We start from the raw sequence: 23,734 nt of genomic DNA, 5'->3' as shown, positions 1-23,734 counted from the left end.
TAAAAACATTGTGGGTTAAGGAAGTTTTTGCTGCACCGGGACAGGGGAGGAAGAGAGGGGTAGCCATTTTGGTAGGAAAAAGGATTAATGCAGAGATACTACATGTTGTGACGGACCCAGGGGGGAGATCAGTGAGTCTAAAAATAAAAATTAATAATCGTGTGTTTACAATGTGTAATGTTTATGCGCCTAATATCCTTGACCCAGAGTTCTGGAATCAAGTGCAGACTGAAATATTCTCTATATTGGAAGGTAACCTTATTCTTGCAGGAGACTTCAACATGGCCCCACAGTGCCCACTTGACAGGCTGAGACTAAACACAAAACAAAAAAAGCATAAAAAAGATAATCTGGAAACTAAAAATTTTTCTAGGCTTATGCAAAACCTGGGCATTAAGGACATCTGGAGGATGCAAAATCCCGATGTTAGAGAATACTCTTGCTTATCCAAAGCTCATAAAACACTATCAAGAATTGATCTTTTCCTGATAGACGATAGACTGTGTACATATGAGGTTAAAGCAAAAATTCTTCCTATTAGTATCTCTGATCATGGGCCAATTACCCTAGATCTTCAGGATAAGCAGCCCAAGCTTAAGCTAAATCGTTTCTTTTTTCCTTCTCACCTAGCATCAGATACGAAATTTAAGAACTGGTTGAGAGCCAAGTTCACTGACTATGATCTCTGCAACTCAGAGTATAGAGATCGTCCTGCCATATTTTGGGAGGCAGCAAAGGCTGTAATACGAGGTGAAATCATAGCCTATATGGCAATACTGAATAAAAAAATGCAACAAAGAGAAAAGGAACTAACAAATGCAGTAATAAACGCATATAATAGATTCCTTCTTGACCAAAACTCTGCCAACTGGGCTAAGTATAATCAAGCAAAAAGTAACAGACGATTTCTTGTTATACAGAGAAACTCAGAAAGAGTTAAAATTACAGTCTAAACTATATAAGTATGGTAACAAGTCTGGGAAACTCCTAGCTAAATTGGTCAAAAGTGAAAAAAAATCCTCAACTATTGAGAAACTGGTGCTAGGTGACAAAGAAGTATTTAAACATGAGGATATAGCGGAAGAAATGGAAAAATATTATCAAGAATTGTATCATTCCAGACCCTCTGACTCAGGTCAAGCAGAGGACTTCTGGAGCAAAATATCAGTACCTAAGATATCCACTGATTTAGCTGGTACCCTCAATGCGCAAATCACAGAGGAAGAAATTAAAAAAACAATCTCTGACCTTGCTCTGAATAAAACCCCTGGGCCAGATGGGCTACCTAATGAACTATATAAAATTTTATCTTCTGAAATATCAGCCCATCTTTGTGAGTTCTATAATTCTATCTATATAAATGGAGGAGAGATGTCGAAACTTTTCACATCCTCCTATACAACTTTGATACTCAAGAGTGGAAAAGATCCAACTTTAAGGGAGTCATATAGACCAATTGCTTTACTAAACTCCGATTACAAGATCTTCACATCAATTATAGCCCAGAGGTTACAAAAAATATGAGGCGATATCATCCATAAAGATCAAGCCGGGTTCTTGAACTCTCGAAACTCTGCAGCAAAAATCAGAGAGATTCTGATAACATCAGAATACTTTTTTAACAAAAGGGAAGGGGGGGAAGGGACCCCACCAGACCTGGCGGTTATCTCGCTTGATGCTGAAAAGGCTTTCGATTCCGTTCATTATAATCATCTTTTCTCCAACATAGGTGTGTCCGGTCCACGGCATCATCCTTACTTGTGGGATATTCTCTTCCCCAACAGGAAATGGCAAAGAGCCCAGCAAAGCTGGTCATATGATCCCTCCTAGGCTCCGCCTACCCCAGTCATTCTCTTTGCCGTTGCACAGGCAACATCTCCACGGAGATGGCTAAGAGTTTTTTGGTGTTTAAATGTAGTTTTATTCTTCAATCAAGTGTTTGTTATTTTAAAATAGTGCTGGTATGTACTATTTACTCTGAAACAGAAAGGAGAAGAAGATTTCTGTTTGTGAGAGGAAGATGATTTTAGCAGACGTTACTAAAATCGATTGCTGTTTCCACACAGGACTGTTGAGATGAAGTAACTTCAGTTGGGGGAAGCAGTTGGCAGACTTTTCTGCCTGAGGTATGATGGCCACATTTCTAACACGACTTGGTAATGCTGGAAGGCTGTCATTTTCCCTATGGGGACCGGTAAGCCATTTTCTTAGATTAAGTAAAAGAATAAAGGCTTTATAAGGGCTTAAAAAACTGGTAGACATTTTTCTGGGCTAAAACGATTACTTGCTAAGCATATTTGACAGATTATAGCGCTTTATAGTTATTATAATCTTGGGGATTGTTGTTAAAAAACGGCAGGCACTGTATGGACACCTTTTTCAGATGGGGGCCTTCTCTAGTCATAGGCAGAGCCTCATTTTCGCGCCACTAATGCGCAGTTGTTTTTGGAAGGCAAGGCATGCAGATGCATGTGTGAGGAGCTAGGATCCACTGAAAAACATAATTTATGCTTACCTGATAAATTCCTTTCTTCTGTTGTGTGATCAGTCCACGGGTCATCATTACTTCTGGGATATTATCTGCTCCCCTACAGGAAGTGCAAGAGGATTCACCCAGCAGAGTTGCTATATAGCTCCTCCCCTCTACGTCACCTCCAGTCATTCGACCAAAGACCAACGAGAAAGGAGAAACCAAGGGTGTAGTGGTGACTGAATTATAATTTAAAAAATATGCACCTGCCTTAAAAACAGGGCGGGCCGTGGACTGATCACACAACAGAAGAAAGGAATTTATCAGGTAAGCATAAATTATGTTTTCTTCTGTTATGTGTGATCAGTCCACGGGTCATCATTACTTCTGGGATACCAATACCAAAGCAAAAGTACACGGATGACGGGAGGGATAGGCAGGCTCATTATACAGAAGGAACCACTGCCTGAAGAACCTTTCTCCCAAAAATAGCCTCCGAAGAAGCAAAAGTGTCAAATTTGTAAAATTTGGAAAAAGTATGAAGCGAAGACCAAGTTGCAGCCTTGCAAATCTGTTCAACAGAGGCCTCATTCTTAAAGGCCCAAGTGGAAGCCACAGCTCTAGTGGAATGAGCTGTAATTCTTTCAGGAGGCTGCTGTCCAGCAGTCTCGTAGGCTAAACGTATTATGCTACGAAGCCAAAAAGAGAGAGAGGTAGCAGAAGCTTTTTGACCTCTCCTCTGTCCAGAATAAACGACAAACAGGGAAGAAGTTTGGCGAAAATCTTTAGTTGCCTGCAAGTAGAACTTGAGGGCACGAACTACATCCAGATTGTGTAGAAGACGTTCCTTCTTTGAAGAAGGATTTGGACACAAGGATGGAACAACAATCTCTTGATTGATATTCCTGTTAGTGACTACCTTAGGTAAGAACCCAGGTTTAGTACGCAGAACTACCTTGTCTGAGTGAAAGATCAGATAAGGAGAATCACAATGTAGGGCTGATAACTCAGAGACTCTTCGAGCCGAGGAAATAGCCATTAAAAATAGAACTTTCCAAGATAACAATTTTATATCAATGGAATGAAGGGGTTCAAACGGAACACCCTGTAAAACGTTAAGAACTAAGTTTAAACTCCATGGCGGAGCAACAGTTTTAAACACAGGCTTGATCCTAGTTAAAGCCTGACAAAAGGCTTGGATGTCTGAATTTTCTGACAGACGCCTGTGAAACAAGATGGACAGAGCTGAAATCTGTCCCTTTAATGAGCTAGCCGATAAACCCTTTTCTAAACCTTCTTGTAGAAAAGACAATATCCTAGGAATCCTAACCTTACTCCAGGAGTAATCTTTGGATTCACACCAGTATAGGTATTTACGCCATATTTTATGGTAAATCTTTCTGGTAACAGGCTTCCTAGCCTGTATCAGGGTATCAATAACCGACTCAGAAAAACCACGTTTTGATAAAATCAAGCGTTCAATTTCCAAGCAGTCAGCTTCAGAGAAGTTAGACTTTGATGTTTGAATGGACCCTGAATCAGAAGGTCCTGTCTTAGAGGTAGAGACCAAGGCGGACAGGATGACATGTCCACTAGATCTGCATACCAAGTCCTGCGCGGCCATGCAGGCGCTATTAGAATCACTGATGCTTTCTCCTGTTTGATTTTGGCAATCAATCGAGGAAGCAGCGGGAAGGGTGGAAACACATAAGCCATCCTGAAGTTCCAAGGTGCTGTCAAAGCATCTATCAGAACCGCTCCCGGATCCCTGGATCTGGATCCGTAGCGAGGAAGTTTGGCGTTCTGGCGAGACGCCATGAGATCTATCTCTGGTTTGCCCCAACGTTGAAGTATTTGGGCAAAGACCTCCGGATGAAGTTCCCACTCCCCCGGATGAAGAGTCTGGCGACTCAAGAAATCCGCCTCCCAGTTCTCCACTCCCGGGATGTGGATTGCTGACAGATGGCAAGAGTGAGACTCTGCCCAGCGAATTATCTTTGATACTTCTATCATTGCTAGGGAGCTTCTTGTCCCTCCTTGATGGTTGATGTAAGCTACAGTCGTGATGTTGTCCGACTGAAACCTGATGAACCCCCGAGTCTTTAACTGGGGCCAAGCTAGAAGGGCATTGAGAACTGCTCTCAATTCCAGAATGTTTATTGGCAGGAGACTTTCCTCCTGACTCCATTGTCCCTGAGCCTTCAGAGAATTCCAGACAGCGCCCCAACCTAGAAGGCTGGCGTCTGTTGTTACAATTGTCCAGTCCGGCCTGCTGAACGGTATCCCCCTGGACAGATGTGGCCGAGAAAGCCACCATAGAAGAGAGTTTCTGATCTCTTGATCCAGATTCAGAGTGGGGGACAAATCTGAGTAATCCCCATTCCACTGACTCAGCATGCACAATTGCAGCGGTCTGAGATGTAGGCGTGCAAAGGGAACTATGTCCATTGCTGCTACCATTAAGCCGATCACCTCCATGCATTGAGCTACTGACGGGAGTTGAATGGAATGAAGGACATGGCATGCATTTAGAAGCTTTGTTAATCTGTCTTCTGTCAGATAAATCTTCATTTCTACAGAATCTATAAGAGTCCCCAAGAATGGAACTCTTGTGAGAGGAAAGAGAGAACTCTTCTTTTCGTTCACTTTCCATCCGTGCGACCTTAGAAATGCCAGAACTAACTCTGTATGAGAGTTGGCAGTTTGAAAGCTTGAAGCTTGTATCAGAATGTCGTCTAGGTACGGAGCTACCGAAATTCCTCGCGGTCTTAGTACCGCCAGAAGGGCACCCAGAACCTTTGTAAAGATTCTTGGAGCCGTAGCCAATCCGAATGGAAGGGCTACAAACTGGTAATGCCTGTTTAAGAAGGCAAACCTTAGATACCGGTAATGATCTTTGTGAATCGGTATGTGAAGGTAAGCATCCTTTAAATCCACTGTGGTCATGTACTGACCCTCTTGGATCATGGGTAAGATTGTCCGAATAGTTTCCATTTTGAACGATGGAACTCTTAGGAATTTGTTTAGGATCTTTAAATCCAAGATTGGTCTGAAAGTTCCCTCTTTTTTGGGAACCACAAACAGGTTTGAGTAAAACCCTTGTCCTTGTTCCGACCGCGGAACCGGATGGATCACTCCCATTAATAATAGATCTTGTACACAGCGTAGAAACGCGTCTTTCTTTATTTGGTTTGTTGACAACCTTGACAGATGAAATCTCCCTCTTGGGGGAGAGGATTTGAAGTCTAGAAGGTATCCCTGAGATATGATCTCTAGCGCCCAGGGATCCTGGACATCTCTTGCCCAAGCCTGGGCGAAGAGAGAGAGTCTGCCCCCCACTAGATCCGGTCCCGGATCGGGGGCCCTCGGTTCATGCTGTCTTTGGGACAGCAGCAGGTTTACTGGCCTGCTTGCCCTTGTTCCAGGACTGGTTAGGCTTCCAGCCTTGTCTGTAACGACCAACAGCTCCTCCCTGTTTTGTTGCAGTGGAAGTTGGCGCTGCTCCTGCTTTGAAATTCCGAAAGGGACGAAAATTAGACTGTCTAGCCTTAGCTTTGGCTTTGTCTTGAGGTAGAGCGTGGCCCTTACCTCCTGTAATGTCAGCAATAATTTCTTTCAAACCGGGCCCAAATAAAGTTTGCCCCTTGAAAGGTATACTAAGTAATTTGGACTTAGAAGTTACATCAGCCGACCAGGATTTTAGCCACAGCGCTCTGCGTGCCTGAATGGCGAATCCTGAATTCTTAGCCGTAAGTTTGGTTAAATGTACTACGGCCTCCGAAATGAATGAATTAGCTAGTTTAAGGACTCTAAGCCTGTCCGTAATGTCGTCCAGCGTAGCTGAACTAAGGTTCTCTTCCAGAGACTCAATCCAAAATGCTGCCGCAGCCGTGATCGGCGCGATGCATGCAAGGGGTTGTAATATAAAACCTTGTTGAATAAACATTTTCTTAAGGTAACCCTCTAATTTTTTATCCATAGGATCTGAAAAAGCACAGCTATCCTCCACCGGGATAGTGGTACGCTTAGCTAAAGTAGAAACTGCTCCCTCCACCTTAGGGACCGTTTGCCATAAGTCCCGTGTGGTGGCGTCTATTGGAAACATCTTTCTAAATATTGGAGGGGGTGAGAACGGCACACCGGGTCTATCCCACTCCTTAGTAACAATTTCAGTTAATCTCTTAGGTATAGGAAAAACGTCAGTACTCGCCGGTACCGCAAAGTATTTATCCAACCTACACATTTTCTCTGGTATTGCAACAGCGTTACAATCGTTGAGAGCTGCTAAGACCTCCCCTAGTAATACACGGAGGTTTTCCAATTTAAATTTAAAATTTGAAATATCTGAATCCAATCTGTTTGGATCAGAACCGTCACCTACAGAATGAAGCTCTCCGTCCTCATGCTCTGCAAGCTGTGACGCAGTATCAGACATGGCCCTAGAATTATCAGCGCACTCTGTTCTCACCCCAGAGTGATCACGCTTGCCTCTTAGTTCTGGTAATTTAGCCAAAACTTCAGTCATAACAGTAGCCATATCTTGTAATGTTATTTGTAATGGCTGCCCAGATGTACTAGGCGCCATAATATCACGCACCTCCCGGGCGGGAGATGCAGGTACTGACACGTGAGGCGAGTTAGTCGGCATAACTCTCCCCTCGCTGTTTGGTGAAATTTGTTCAATTTGTACAGATTGGCTTTTATTTAAGGTAGCATCAATACAGTTAGTACATAAATTTCTATTGGGCTCCACCTTGGCATTGGAACAAATGACACAGGTATCTTCCTCTGAATCAGACATGTTTAACACACTAGCAATAAACATGCAACTCGGTTACAATTTTATTTAATAAAAACGTACTGTGCCTCAAGAAGCACTAAACAATTAAATGACAGTTGAAATAATGAACTGAAAAACAGTTATAGCATCACTCTTAACAAACAACACAACTTTTTAGCAAAGGTTTGTTCCCATTAGTAAAATAACACTAATTAAATTTTAAACAACGTTTTAAATCACAGTCACTATATAAGTCTCACAGCTCTGCTGAGAGAATCTACCTCCCTTCAAAGAAGTTTGAAGACCCCTGAGTTCTGTTAGAGATGAACCGGATCATGCAGAAAAACTGACTGGAAATTTTTGATGCGTAGCAAAGAGCGCCAAAAACGGCCCCTCCCTCTCACACACAGCAGTGAGAGAGAAACGAAACTGTCATAATTAACACAAGCAAACTGCCAAGTGGAAAATAATGCCCAAATACTTATTCACTCAGTACCTCATTAATGCAAACGATTCTACATTCCAGCAAAAACGTTTAACATGAAAAATACCTAATAAAAGGTTTAATGTACTTTTACAGAGTAATTCCGGTGAAATACCATCCCCAGAATACTAAAGTGTAGAGTATACATACATGTTCATTATAACGGTATGGCAGGATTTTTTCATCAATTCCATTCAGAAAATAACAACTGCGACATACCTCAATGCAGATTCAACTGCCCGCTGTCCCCTGATCTGAAGCTTTTACCTCCCTCAGATGGCCGAGAAACAGCAATATGATCTTAACTACTCCGGTTAAAATCATAAGAAAAACTCTGGTAGATTCTTCTTCAAACTCTGCCAGAGAGGTAATAACACGCTCCGGTGCTATTGTAAAATAACAAACTTTTGATTGAAGTTCTAAAAACTAAGTATAATCACCATAGTCCTCTCACACCTATCTAGTCTTTGGGTGCAAGAGAATGACTGGAGGTGACGTAGAGGGGAGGAGCTATATAGCAACTCTGCTGGGTGAATCCTCTTGCACTTCCTGTAGGGGAGCAGATAATATCCCAGAAGTAATGATGACCCGTGGACTGATCACACATAACAGAAGAAAAGCTTATAGAAGGCGTCATTTGGTATCGTATTCCCCTCTGGGCTTGGTTGGGTCTCAGCAAAGCAGATTCCTGGGACTGTATAGGGGTTAAATGTAAAAACGGCTCCGGTTCCGTTATTTTAAGGGTTAAAGCTTCCAAATTTGGTGTGCAATACTTTTAAGGCTTTAAGACACTGTGGTGAAATTTTGGTGAATTTTGAACAATTGCTTCATACTTTTTCGCATTTTCAGTAATAAAGTGTGTTCTGTTTAAAATTTAAAGTGACAGTAACGGTTTTATTTTAAAACGTTTTTTGTGCTTTGTTGACAAGTTTAAGCCTGTTTAACATGTCTGAACCATCAGATAAACGATGTTCTATATGTATGAATGCCAATGTGTCTCCCCATTTAAATATATGTGATAATTGTGACATGGTGTCCAAACAAAGTAGGGACAATGATGCCACAGATAATAATAGTGCCCAAGATGATTCTTCAGATGAGGGGAGTAAGCATGGTACTGCATCACCCCCTTCTGTGTCTACACCAGTTTTGCCCACACAAGAGGCCCCTAGTACATCTAGTGCGCCAATACTTATTACTATGCAACAATTAACGGCTGTTATGGATAATTCTATTAAAAATATTTTATCTAAAATGCCTACTTATCAAAGAAAGCGCGATTGCTCAGTTTTAAACACTGAAGAGCAAGAGGACGCTGATGATAACGCTTCTGACATACCCTCACACCAATCTGAAGGGGCCAGGAGGGAGGTTTTGTCTGAGGGAGAAATTTCAGATTCAGGGAAAATTTCTCAACAAGCTGAACCTGATGTTGTACCATTTAAATTTAAATTAGAACATCTCCGCGCACTGCTTAAGGAGGTGTTATCTACTCTGGATGATTGTGACAATTTGGTCATTCCAGAGAAATTATGTAAGATGGACAAGTTCCTAGAGGTTCCGGTGCCCCCCGATGTTTTTCCTATACCCAAGCGGGTGGCGGACGTAGTAAACAAGGAATGGGAAAGGCCCGGCATACCTTTTGTGCCTCCCCCTATATTTAAGAAATTATTTCCTATAGTCGACCCCAGAAAGGACTTATGGCAGACAGTCCCTAAGGTCGAGGGGGCGGTTTCTACTCTAAACAAACGCACTACTATTCCCACAGAAGATAGTTGTGCTTTTAAAGATCCTATGGATAAAAAATTAGAGGGTTTGCTTAAAAGAATGTTTGTTCAGCAAGGTTACCTTCTTCAACCAATTTCATGCATTGTTCCTGTCACTACGGCAGCGTGTTTCTGGTTCGAAGAACTAGAAAAGTCGCTCGATAAGGAATCTTCGTATGAGGAGATTATGGACAGAGTTCATGCACTTAAATTGGCTAACTCTTTTATTCTAGATGCCGCTTTGCAATTAGCGAGATTAGCAGCGAAAAATTCAGGGTTTGCTATCGTGGCGCGCAGAGCGCTCTGGCTAAAGTCTTGGTCAGCGGATGTGTCTTCCAAGACAAAATTGCTTAACATCCCTTTCAAGGGCAAAACACTGTTTGGTCCTGATTTGAAAGAGATTATTTCAGACATCACCGGAGGAAAGGGCCACGCCCTTCCTCAGGATAGGTCTCTTAAGGCTAGAAATAAGCCTAATTTTCGTCCCTTTCGCAGAAACGGACCAGCCTCTACTCCTACATCCTCTAAGCAAGAGGGTAATACTTCTCAACCCAAACCAGCCTGGAGACCGATGCAAGGCTGGAACAAGGGTAAGCAGGCCAAGAAGCCCGCCACTGCTACCAAAACAGCATGAAGGGATGGCCCCCGATCCGGGACCGGATCTGGTGGGGGGCAGACTTTCTCTCTTTGCTCAGGCCTGGGCAAGAGATGTTCAGGATCCTTGGGCACTAGAAATAGTTTCTCAAGGTTATCTCCTGGAATTCAAGAAACTACCCCCAAGGGGAAGGTTCCACAGGTCTCAATTATCTTCAAACCAAATAAAAAGACAGGCATTCTTACATTGTGTAGAAGACCTGTTAAGGATGGGAGTAATTCATCCAGTTCCAATAAGAGAACAAGGGATGGGGTTCTACTCCAACCTGTTCATAGTTCCCAAAAAAGAGGGAACGTTCAGACCAATTCTAGATCTCAAGATCCTAAACAAATTTCTCAGGGTTCCATCGTTCAAAATGGAAACCATTCGAACGATCCTTCCTACCATCCAGGAAGGTCAATTTATGACCACGGTGGATTTAAAGGATGCGTACCTCCATATTCCTATCCACAAGGAACATCATCAGTTCCTAAGATTCGCTTTTCTGGACAAGCATTACCAGTTTGTGGCACTTCCTTTCGGATTAGCCACTGCTCCGAGAATTTTCACAAAGGTACTAGGGTCCCTTCTAGCGGTTCTAAGACCAAGGGGCATTGCAGTAGTACCGTACTTGGACGACATCCTGATTCAAACGTCGTCTCTGTCAAAAGCAAAGGCTCATACGGACATCGTCCTAGCCTTTCTCAGATCTCACGGATGGAAAGTAAACATAGAAAAAAGCTCTCTTTCCCCGTCGACAAGAGTTCCCTTCTTGGGAACAATAATAGACTCCTTAGAAATGAGAATTTTTCTGACAGAGGTCAGAAAATCAAAACTTCTAAGCTCTTGTCAAGTTCTTCATTCTGTTCTTCGTCCTTCCATAGCGCAGTGCATGGAAGTAATAGGATTGATGGTTGCAGCAATGGACATAGTTCCTTTTGCACGAATTCATCTAAGACCATTACAACTGTGCATGCTCAGACAGTGGAATGGGGATTATACAGACTTGTCTCCGACGATTCAAGTAGATCAAGGGACCAGAGATTCACTCTGTTGGTGGCTGACCCCGGACAATCTGTCACAGGGAATGAGCTTCCGCAGACCAGAGTGGGTCATTGTCACGACCGACGCCAGTCTGGTGGGCTGGGGCACGGTCTGGGAACCCCTGAGGGCTCAGGGTCTATGGTCTCGGGAAGAATCTCTTCTCCCGATAAACATTCTGGAACTAAGAGCGATATTCAATGCTCTCAAAGCTTGGCCTCATCTAGCAAAGGCCAAATTCATAAGGTTTCAATCAGACAACATGACGACAGTTGCATATATCAACCATCAGGGGGGAACAAGGAGTTCCCTGGCGATGGAGGAAGTGACCAAGATAATTCAATGGGCGGAGGATCACTCCTGCCACTTGTCTGCAATCCACATCCCAGGGGTGGAAAATTGGGAAGCGGATTTTCTGAGTCGTCAGACATTCCATCCGGGGGAGTGGGAACTCCACCCGGAAATCTTTGCCCAAATAACTCAATTATGGGGCATTCCAGACATGGATCTGATGGCGTCTCATCAGAACTTCAAGGTTCCTTGTTACGGGTCCAGATCCAGGGATCCCAAGGCGACTCTAGTAGATGCACTAGTAGCACCTTGGACCTTCAACCTAGCTTATGTTTTCCCACCGTTTCCTCTCATTCCCAGGCTGGTAGCCAGGATCAACCAGGAGAGGGCTTCGGTAATCTTGATAGCTCCTGCGTGGCCACGCAGGACTTGGTATGCAGACCTGGTGAATATGTCATCGGCTCCACCATGGAAGCTACCTTTGAGACAGGACCTTCTTGTTCAAGGTCCATTCGAACATCCGAATCTGGTTTCTCTCCAACTGACTGCTTGGAGATTGAACGCTTGATTTTATCAAAGCGTGGGTTTTCAGATTCTGTAATAGATACTCTGATTCAGGCTAGAAAGCCTGTAACTAGAAAAATTTACCATAAGATATGGAAAAAATATATCTATTGGTGTGAATCTAAAGGATTCCCATGGAACAAGATAAAAATTCCTAGGATTTTATCCTTTCTACAAGAGGGTTTGGAGAAGGGATTATCTGCAAGTTCTCTGAAGGGACAGATTTCTGCGTTATCTGTTTTACTTCACAAAAGGCTGGCAGCTGTGCCAGACGTTCAAGCGTTTGTTCAGGCTCTGGTTAGAATCAAGCCTGTTTACAGATCTTTGACTCCTCCCTGGAGTCTTAATCTAGTTCTTTCAGTTCTTCAAGGGGTTTCGTTTGAACCCTTACATTCCGTAGATATTAAGTTATTATCTTGGAAAGTTCTGTTTTTGGTTGCAATTTCTTCTGCTAGAAGAGTTTCTGAGTTATCTGCTCTGCAGTGTTCTCCGCCCTATCTGGTGTTCCATGCAGATAAGGTGGTTTTGCGTACTAAGCCTGGTTTTCTTCCGAAAGTTGTTTCCAACAAGAATATTAACCAGGAGATAGTTGTACCTTCTTTGTGCCCGAATCCAGTTTCAAAGGAGGAACGTTTGTTACACAATTTGGACGTAGTCCGTGCTCTAAAATTCTATTTAGAGGCCACTAAAGATTTCAGACAAACTTCTTCTTTGTTTGTTGTTTATTCTGGTAAAAGGAGAGGTCAAAAAGCAACTTCTACCTCTCTTTCTTTTTGGCTTAAAAGCATTATCCGTTTGGCATATGAGACTGCCGGACGGCAGCCTCCTGAAAGAATCACAGCTCACTCCACTAGGGCTGTGGCTTCCACATGGGCCTTCAAGAACGAGGCTTCTGTTGACCAGATATGTAAGGCAGCGACTTGATCTTCACTGCACACTTTTGCCAAATTTTACAAATTTGATACTTTTGCTTCTTCGGAGGCTATTTTTGGGAGAAAGGTTTTGCAAGCCGTGGTGCCTTCCATTTAGGTGACCTGATTTGCTCCCTCCCTTCATCCGTGTCCTAAAGCTTTGGTATTGGTTCCCACAAGTAAGGATGACGCCGTGGACCGGACACACCTATGTTGGAGAAAACAGAATTTATGCTTACCTGATAAATTACTTTCTCCAACGGTGTGTCCGGTCCACGGCCCGCCCTGGTTTTTTTAATCAGGTCTGATGAATTATTTTCTCTAACTACAGTCACCACGGTATCATATGGTTTCTCCTATGCATATTTCCTCCTGTACGTCGGTCGAATGACTGGGGTAGGCGGAGCCTAGGAGGGATCATATGACCAGCTTTGCTGGGCTCTTTGCCATTTCCTGTTGGGGAAGAGAATATCCCACAAGTAAGGATGACGCCGTGGACCGGACACACCGTTGGAGAAAGTAATTTATCAGGTAAGCATAAATTCTGTTTTTGTCTCTTTAGCAAAGTTCGGATTTACAGGAAGCTTTCTTGACTTTATTAAAAACTTATATAATCAGCCCTACACAAGGTTAACTGTAAATAATTTAATATCCTCTCAAATTGTATTGGATAGAGGAACCCGCCAGGGCTGCCCCCTTTCCCCTCTCCTCTTCAATCTCTGCATTGAACCTCTGGCAATCGCAATTAGGCAACAACTAGAAGGCATTAAAATTGAGAATTACGAAATAAAGTTAGCTTTGTATGCAGATGATATTCTTATATATTTATCAAACAGTAAAATTAATCTTCCTAAGCTACTACAAATTATTGACCAATTTGGCTCTTTTTCAGGCTACAAAGTAAATACTAAAAAGTCAGAATTACTCTGGCTCAGGAAAAACAACTCCTCTCCTAGCAATATCCCTTTTCATCTAGTTAAAGATTCATTCAAATATCTGGGTATTAACATTCCTAGTGACCCAAAAGATCTATACAAGCTTAATATTTTACCAATTATATTAACATTTAGAGAAAAGCTCAGAAATTGGGTGGGTTTACTACTCTCTATTTCTGGACGGATAGCACTTTTTAAGATGGTCCTCTTTCCTAAGTTGCTTTACGTTCTACAGAACACAGCGATAATGCTTTTAGAAAGGGATATATGAATAATAAATAGCCTGCTCAGAAGGTTTATCTGGCAAAAAGCCAGGCCGAGAATCTCACTGAATAAATTGTCATCTTCTAAATCCTATGGAGGCTTTGCATTACCAGATATCAGGTTGTATAATTTGGCTTTTCTAGCGCGATTTGTAGCTGACTGGATCTTCTCCAAAGATTATGTCTTGAATAATAAACTTGAAGAAAAAATCTGTTATCCATATGTACCCATAGCTCTTTTACACTGCGAACCGAAAGAGTGGCCAGCTAACATTAGAGCACTTAAAATGCTCTCAAACCCCCTGAGGGCCTGGAGGAGAATAGGGAAGCTCATGGACTTAAACTGTCAGATATCTCAATATTTACCTCTAATAGGCAACCCTAAATTTCAGGCAGGCCTTGATTCAGCTGTGTTTAAACACTGGCACACTTTAGGTTTAGACAAACTTATACAACTTGTGGATCAAGAGAGAAAATGTATTAAAACATTTGATGAACTTAAAAATAACTTTAACCTCTCCAACAAAGATTTTTTCGCATATTTACAGGCAAGGCACTATATCACAGATATCATGAGGGCAGTTAACTGGCGCTGGGACCTAGGAAGTTTAGAGGGCTGGCTCACCCTGGTAAGGAATGGGTTGATGTCAATCACTCCATGTTACCATCTACTGGGGGAAGGCAAAGGGAAGCATCTTCTTGAAAAACTAACCCAGGACTGGAATCTAGTCCTGGTACAGGACCATATTGACAGCCGATTCATAAAAACATCTATCTGTAGGATATCTCAAGCTACAATCTCAGCTACCTGGAGAGAAGCTCATCTGAAACTCATTCACAGATATTATTATACCCCTGAGAAAGCATTTAAGTTTAAGAATTTAAATTTTGATAAATGTCCCAAATGCTCTAAGGAGGCTGCAGATTTGAGACACATGATCTGGGACTGCCCACTGATTAGACAGTGTTGGTTTAAAGTTGAATTCTGGGTAAAAACGTCACTTGGAATCTCCCCTCTGGGTCTATCATTGATCCAGATTATATTTTGTTTAAATAACCAAGAAGAACATATCCCCAATGAAAGGTTAATTACCTCAATTATTTTAGCAGTCAGGTATTTAATTTTTAAGAAATGGAAGTCAAGAAATTTACCAACAGTTCCAGAGATTAAAAACTTTCTTAAAAAGCAATGTATCTTAGAGCAGCGAGAAACCAACATTGATAAGGAACTTGATATCCAATCCTTCCTTAAAAATTGGGCACCATTTATCAAATCACTTACAGCGCCAGAGATTGACCAAATAATATTTCCCTTCCAGAATTCAGAAATGGTACTATTGGGAATATGGTAAAGTGAGGTTTATCCTAATTTCTCTCTCTCTCCCCTTGGTGTGGTGTTAGAGGATCTTCCTTCCTCTTTACAAATTTTTTTTTTTTTTTTTGTTGCTCTCTCGCAAGATTAACCTTGAACATGTTGATATTATCGTGACTTGAGATAGCCTAGGATCTTACTAACAAGATATGAGTCATAATGTATATTCCCTGAGTTAACGATATATGCTTAGAGGAGGAGGGGGAGGGGGGAGAGGGAAAGATTGCTCTTGGACCTGTTCTTGGTCATTGTTTATGATGTTGTTGATCCCGTTGGGGGGGAGGGGAGGGAAAGGGGAAAAAAAATGGTAAAATATACTCCAACAGATTCCTATATAATAGGGGGCGCCCTAAATGATAATAATATATCAGACCTAGTGAGGTATAAAATGAACGATAGATCAATTAAATTAATACTTTAAATCAGTTGTTGTACTAAATATCGCACATAAATAAAAACAATAGGTAATGCTTCAATAATTCCAAATAAATAAAAACAATAGGTAATGCTTCAATAATTCCAAATATACAAATAAAAAGTCTCTGAGGAGTGGAAATAGAGGGTGATCTTTAGGCAGCAATCTGTAGAGAACCCGGCCTGGATCCTATAGGGATGATCTACAAAACAGAAAGAGACAGATGCGCCACATGGCCCAATATTGTTTGTTCAACACAATAATTATGGTCTAGTCGTGCCAGTATAAACTCACAATTTGGAATGCACTTCAGTTAGTGCAATAGAAGCAGTCTGGGATTAATCACAGTCACCCAGCAGACCGACCTCTAGGGTAGAATGGAATAATCTGTAGTGGAAATATAAAGAGACACAGGGGTGCCTATATGGCCTAGTACAGTTTGGTCCCAAGATATATTACTCTATTTAAGTAATATACTCACAATTGGTAAAGCATCTCCAGTGATGCAAATCAGGCAGGATGGGATCAATACAGTCACCCAACAGACTATGACAGGGTTCCCACAGGAAGCAAACAGCATAGGTCCCAATGAAGGCCAAGGTTTGGTCCAAATAATGCACAAGAGCAAGTGTTTTATAAAAAAAGTAATATTTACTATATAAAAACAAGTAAAAACAAGCGACGCGTTTCTCAGCACACAGGCTGTTTCATCAGGCTTACAACATATAACTAAAACACTTGCTATTTATAGCCAACATATGTATCAGCTTTAATTGGACACACCTGTTAGGGGGGTGGCATGAAGAAATTTCTTTTTAGACTACCCTATCAGCATTCACTGTAGTGGATGACAAATGTAAATCACATTATAGATCATAACATTGTAATAAATGATGTATACCAGCAATAGTATTATTTGTTTATTTAATTCCCCAACTATGTATTCTCATATATATTTATATATCCATCCATTCATGAAAGAGAATTCCTTGTTGTGGGATCCAAAAGGATACTTTGAGAAAGCCTAGTGTAGTCTTTGCACCACTGACGCAGCATGCATAGTTGAAGAGATCTCATATGAAAATCGGGTAATTAGGATTGCATCTGATGCCGCAATCATCAGACCCAAAACTTCCATGCAGAAGGCGTAGGATTGGAAAAAAGACAAAAAGTTTCAAACATATTGACTGTAACTGATCTTCTTTGATTTGTCAAGGACAGTCTCATTTTTATCAAGTCTATAATGACTCCCAAATAAAGAGAGAAAGAGATTCTGCAACATTGATTGCAAATAAACAACAAATGCCTGTTAGTATGAGATTCTGCCAACAGTAAAAGAGGGAGCCTGTACCAAGATATTGTCCAGGTATGGTGCCACTGAAATACCCTGAGCTCTTATTACTGCCAAGAGAATTCCCAGTACTTTTGTAAAAATTCTGGGAGCAGTAGCCAAACCAAATGGGAGAGCACCAAATCTTAGAAACTGGTGAAGGTCTTTGTGGATAGAAAAATAAAAAAGGTAAGCATCCTTCAAGTCCAACGTGGAAATATATTATTCCTGCTGAACAAGAGGAAGAACAGTTTGAAAGGTTGCCATTTTGAAAGCAAGGACCCTAAGTCACTTGTCTAGAGTTTTTAAGTCCAGATTAGGCCTGAAAGTTCCCTCCTTTTTGGTAACTATGAAAAGGTTAGAGTTAAACCTCTGGTCTTGTTCTGAAAATGGAACTGGTACTATGGCTCCCATGAGTTCCAGATACTGAACAAAATTAAAAAAGGCTTGAGCTTTGACAGAGTTCTTTGGAACATGACACAGAAGAAACCTTCCTCTGGGAAGTCTTGATCTGAAATCTTATTATGTACCCTTGAGACACTTAAGTATCAAAGGATTCTACACAGATTGTGACCAGACCTTAAGAAAAGGTGTAATCTGCTCCATACCAAAAGAGAATCTGTATCCGGGGGTGCACCTTCATGCAGACTTGGTAGAGGAAGAAGGCTTTTTGGACTGCTTAGCCTTTTTTCAATTGGGATTAGATTTCCACAAGGGTCTGGAAGAATCCTGTTTTTGAGAACCTGTGGTTCCTAGATTGTCGTAAGTAATGAAAGCGACTAGTAGCTCTTTTCTTTCCCTTAGGCTTCATGTGGAAGAAAGTCTCCTTTACCTCAAGTCATGGTAGAGATAATAGCATCTAAAGCTGAACCAGATAAAGATAAAATCTTTCCTTGGAAAAGAAGACTTTTGAAACCATGATGTGAGCCACAAGGCTCTTCTGGTCAAAACTGATAACACCACATTTTTGCATTGATCTTAAATGGACAGTAAAGTCAAAATTAAACTTTCATGATTCAGATATAGAAGTAAATTAGAAAGTTGCTTAAAATTATATCCTTTATCAAATTTGCTTTGATCTCTTGGTATTATTGGTTGAAGACTAAACCTAGGTAGGCTAATGATGCTGAGCATGCACATGTCTACAGCAGTATATAGCAGCATTGTTTAAAGCAATGTATAACATTGCTATAAACAATGAAACAAACACTGCTGCCAGATGGCTTAAGACACATGCACATTACTGAGCTAACTTTTTAACAAAAGATACCAAGAGAATTAAGCAAAATTGATAATAGAGGGGGCCTGTCCAAGCTCTGACCAAGATGGCTGCTTATTAATTACGGCTGCAAAAAGGAGCTGATAAATTTGCTAACTATAGCTCATCAAGCCTAAAATTCATGTCTTTTTAAACGTTTATGTGATGACTTTTCCTTGAGGAGCAGACTTCTACAGCTATTACATGGGCTTTCAGATCGGCAGCCCAGATATGCTATTATGGAGGCCTAATAACAATCTAACCCTCAACAGCTCTCCCTATTTTCCTGGTCAGCCGGGTTACACAGTCGTAAGCACTGAATTAAAAATACAGGACCTAGAGGGACCCTCTCCTGAAAACAACTCAGAGATGCATAGTGCAGCCGACAGCTCTGCAAGAACAGAGCAGCTAGCAAGGAGTGACATGGCGCACTGTCCTGGGCTGCGACAGACACAGAGACACGAGCTGAGACATCTTACCTCACAGTGGATAATGGAGGGAAAGCAATAACATCAAACCAGGCGAAACGAAGAGAGGGGCCAACAGATACAATCAAATTCTGCTTTGTTTGGAGATTCTGTTTAAATTAATGGTAACTTGCGGCCGCAAGTATTGTACTCTGTGTCATCACCTCTTCCCACCCTCTTCTATGCAGACCAACTAGATTTAAATTGGGACCCTGGTGGGATACCTCTGGAAAACAGAATAAGGAGCCTTTGGTCTTCCCGAAAGCTGGAGTGGGATAGTTTTGCATTATCTCACACCATAGAAGTTTATAACATGTTCACCTATCTAAACGCTATGAACTCTGACAGTTTTATTATCTCTACCATATAGAATGTTCATTTAAAATGTCCAATTAAGTTGGTAAGCCTCTAGTTTAGGGGTTATAGGAAATATATAATAAAATAAATATATAATAAAATAAATATATAATAAAATATATATATATATATATATATATATATATATATATATATATATATATATATATATATATATATTATAGTTTTGCCCCATTTGTTCAGCTTGACATTCTATATATGACCAAAATCATATGTGACTACTATGTAGGCTACTATGACAATGTCTGTAGTGCACAATAGAATTTTCCCTTATGTGTGGGTTTATTTTGATCATATAAAGAGTGTACTAAATTCCTAGGTTTGGATAAACAAGTTCAGCCCATTTCAAAATTGTCTCACCTAATCTATGCCCAATATGGTATTCTCTTATCTATAGTAAATATACAAGCTACAATGCGTCACTACTTTATTCTACAGTTTGGGGGGGGGGGGGGGAGAATGATCACCAAAGTCGGATTTGTGTTGGATTTGTAGTCCAAGTTCTGTGTCCAAATGTTATATGCAATTCAAAATTTTAAACATCTGAAAACCCTTGAGTCATAACCATATGTTTCCCTGCTAGAACTTTGATAGGTCTAAAAGTGGCCCCACTCAGATACCCTCATCTTAAATTATGAGCTATCTTGGCTTATTTATTTATTAATCTTTGGTTTAATTACTAAATCGACAAGTCCCTATAGACATATATACTAGGTCTATTCCTTTTGCCAAAGCCTTACAATCTTAAATATTAAGACACAGAGCTGTCCATGCTAAATTTTATTAGTTGATGATGGGCTGTAGACATATCTCTCCCTTATTTTAAAGCCATGTTGCAGTTGAGGTAAACAGCAGCTTACTATTAAGTTAATCACTAGGAATTACTTATCTATTAAGGCTTGCCTGTCCTTGGGAATAGGGCCCATACCCCGGTGGCAAAATGAAACTTTATAAATATTCCATGCTGTTGGTTTGTCTACTCTATATAATGGTAAGCCTGTATAAAAACGGATTTATCCAATATTAAATAGTTCTTCAGAGGGGCGGAGCTGGCCACGGACCAGCATGGCCGCATTAGATTAGAGCTCCGGATAGCCGACTCCTGCTGACCACCATAACGGCAATCCAGAGAGCTAAACAGCTAGGCACATAAGGGCATATTCCATACGAGGTCCAGAAGCACACACTGAACCTCATGGGGACCCGAATTACCTACGCAAGCCATAAGTATACCGAGTACAGCGCGGAGGCACTGACGCCACAACAACTCCAGCTCTGCAGAGGCCTAAGGACCACAGCACTGAACACACGCGCCGACATAAGCAGCATCAGAAAGGGGCAGAGAGTGAAAAAGGGCCCACACCTACCTAACCACCCCAGATAGGCACAGAGGGAAAGGCGATCAGAGGTCTATTCACAATGGAATACGAACAATCACAACCAGTATAAAAGGTAACGGACAGCGAATGGCCACATAAACCCCACTACTCTAAAAATATACATGAAGGCTCTGTGAGAGGGGACTTAACACTATGCACACATATCCGCAGTGACACTATAAAGGGGACTGAAAGGAGTATACCTAAATAACCACATAGAGGAATAGTCAGTTAAAGGGCAGCTGCAAACAAATAACTCAAACAGCAGGCAGCATAACTTGGTAAAAAGAAGAACTTCATACATTACGCAGCAACCTACCAAAAAGACACAAAGCTGCTGCCTTACAGGAATGAAAATTAAGCCTTCCATATCTAGGAAAAGCATATCTGCTGCATTACAGAGACTACCAATAAACAGTGGATCTATAGAGACCTAAGCCTACTAATAATAAAGCTATAGAAAGGAACAGGACACTGGGCATAAGCAGAGATATTGTTTGCTAGATAGGGATAGCTGCTGCACACTACGGACACTGCAGAACCTAGCTCCTCTGGTGGCGACAGTTAATTATCTACCATACTGCAGGCATGGCCTCCAGAAGACAGCAGAAACCTGATAAGAACCAAAAGACAGTGACCACACCAAGTGCTAAGATGAACACCTTTTTTTAAAGCAGTAGTTACTCCTCATACGCCAAAACTCTCATCACCAAACTCTCCTAACTGGGACACAGGCGAAGAAAGGGACTACACAGAAGAGAATCCTCAAGAAGAAGACTGCCCGCTAACCAGGGCAGATCTGAAGACATTGCCCTTAAAAGAGGATTTCTCGACCTTTATGCAACAGGTGAGCCAGCTGATCAAAGATGGTCTGGCAGATGTCAAAAAAGATATTACAGAGTTGGGTAACAGAGTGGTACAGCTCGAAGATTATGCCGAGGAACTCTCGGAATCTACAAACCTGACCACACTACAATTACAACATCAAACCACAGAGATAACTCAGCTACAAAGTCAAATAGAAGATTTGGATAACAGAGGACGCAGACAAAATCTAAGAATTAGGGAAATACCCAAAACTATCACGCCTACAGACCTGCAACGATACCTACAGAACCTATTCCGTTTTCTGCTGAACTCAAAACCAGAAGTCAATATAATGCTGGATAGAGCTCATAGAGCCTTGAGGCCGAAAACCACAACCCTCTGCACCACCTAGAGATGTCATACTGAAATGCCACTACTTCCAAGACAGAGAACATCTTAACCGCTGCAAGAAAGAAGTCACCAGTTCAATAACAGGGAACTCCCCTCCAAATATATGCAGACCTAAGCCCTCTCATATTAGCAAAACACAGAGGAATGGGATTCCTGACGGCACATCTGAGAGGCCTAGGCATACCGTACCGCTGGGGATTCCCCTTCTCCCTAAGGGCACTGAAAGACGATAAAGAAGTAACCTACAGAGACCTGGAAGACCTGGACAACTTTTGCACGCAGCTAAACATCCCTTCGCCAAAGATCCCTGCAGAAACTGGTAAAGATCAAGAAAAAGAAATGGCACAACACCAACCGCCGAAAGCACAAAGACAAAAGTGGACACTGGTCCAGAAAAAATCTAAATTCCTAGCCTCCGGACACCTACAAAGAGAGCCCAGCAATAAGGCACCACCTTGAAGAGATCAAAGATAGAACAGCTGGATTACCCTTGAGCATACTGAGACTCCTACTTAACGGCAGACATGATCTTTGCCAACAGTATCCCCCCCTGATTATCAAACAGTAATAAGGTTTTAAACCCGCAACCTTGACTTCCCCAAACAGATATACTAGCCAGAAAGGCAGCAATGAAACTGAGGGGAAAGACTTTCATATACCATTCTCTGGACCTAATCATAAGTAAGCAGCAGCAGACAGTTTGCTGCATCCCCCCACCCTTACCTAAATGAGACTGGCTCTGATAGGGCCTTCTCCATAACTTTCGTTTAGTATTGATTTGATTGAAATCGAAAGAGAGAGAACAGCACTCCATGAGATAGAACAGAAGCTGGAGTAACTTCCATGCATGTTCATTTTTATTGTAACTCCACAGGGTGCATGTTCTTTTTGCACACTATTTGCTCTTCGGTCACCCTAGGAGTAATGGGGAAACCAGACGTGGACTCCATGCACACATACCCTTAGAGAGATACAACTGCACCTCACTGACGAGGCCCATATTTCAGCGCTGGACTGTAATTGGGCAGGGTCAGACTGATATGCTACAGGATATTTTTTCTCTGAATGGACATAGTGTGCAAAAAGAACGTGCACCCTGAGGAGTTACAATAAAAATGAACAGGCATGGAAGTTATTCTGGCTCTTGTTCTATCTCACGGAGTGCTGTTCTCTCTCTTTCGATTGATTTGATTGAACTTGTTTTGTTAAATGTTCTAAAGTTAATTTATGTTTACTTGCTCATTCTAGCTCATCCACAGTAGCAATCCTATAGATGTTGTTGTTTACTAATATTGCCACAACAAACCTTTCCTTGTCTTCTGGGTCAGGGGGGAAACAAAGCCGCTTCTAGACTGCAGATCAACGCGCCAAGGTAAGCTAATGGACTATACACAACCACCCACACACAGTCACAATGCATAGAACTATACGTGTTATATCACAGAACACCAAATGGCTCAATTCCCCCCTCCAAGAGATCAATCGTATTGCGATGGTTTACAAGACAAAAAGGCTCAGTCATATTTATACAAGACACACACTTCCCTAAAAAAACAGAACCTAGTTCTCTTCAAGAGATTTTCCGACAGGATATTTTAAACTCTCATGACAAAAAGAGAAATGGGGTGGGAATATTTATACACCGTAATACCCCCTTTCAACTGATAAAAACTAAAACGGACAAAGAGGGTAGAATACTTATAGTAGTGGGCCTGCTTTTTAACAGACCGGTGACTTTGGTCAACGTATACGCGCCCAACTCCAATAGAACATCCTCC

At 41.6% G+C, this 23,734-nt stretch overlaps 1 protein-coding gene across 1 annotated transcript in view; it reads left to right on the top strand.

Annotated features, from left to right (window-relative positions):
* OTUD4 (OTU deubiquitinase 4) overlaps nucleotides 1–23,734 on the top strand; it is a 660,142-nt gene that overhangs the window by 512,835 nt on the left and 123,573 nt on the right. The window contains exons 19-21 of the mRNA XM_053700214.1: nucleotides 208–877; nucleotides 921–1,333; nucleotides 21,413–21,888. Coding sequence (XP_053556189.1) covers nucleotides 208–877; nucleotides 921–1,333; nucleotides 21,413–21,888 — 1,559 coding nt within the window. The remainder of the gene's footprint in view (nucleotides 1–207; nucleotides 878–920; nucleotides 1,334–21,412; nucleotides 21,889–23,734) is intronic.

The sequence above is a fragment of the Bombina bombina genome, chromosome 2, assembly GCF_027579735.1.
Source record: "Bombina bombina isolate aBomBom1 chromosome 2, aBomBom1.pri, whole genome shotgun sequence".
In the NCBI taxonomy this organism is placed as follows: domain Eukaryota; kingdom Metazoa; phylum Chordata; class Amphibia; order Anura; family Bombinatoridae; genus Bombina; species Bombina bombina.
The sequence above is the reverse complement of the archived record's forward strand: the minus strand, read 5'-3'. Positions and strand labels throughout refer to the sequence as shown.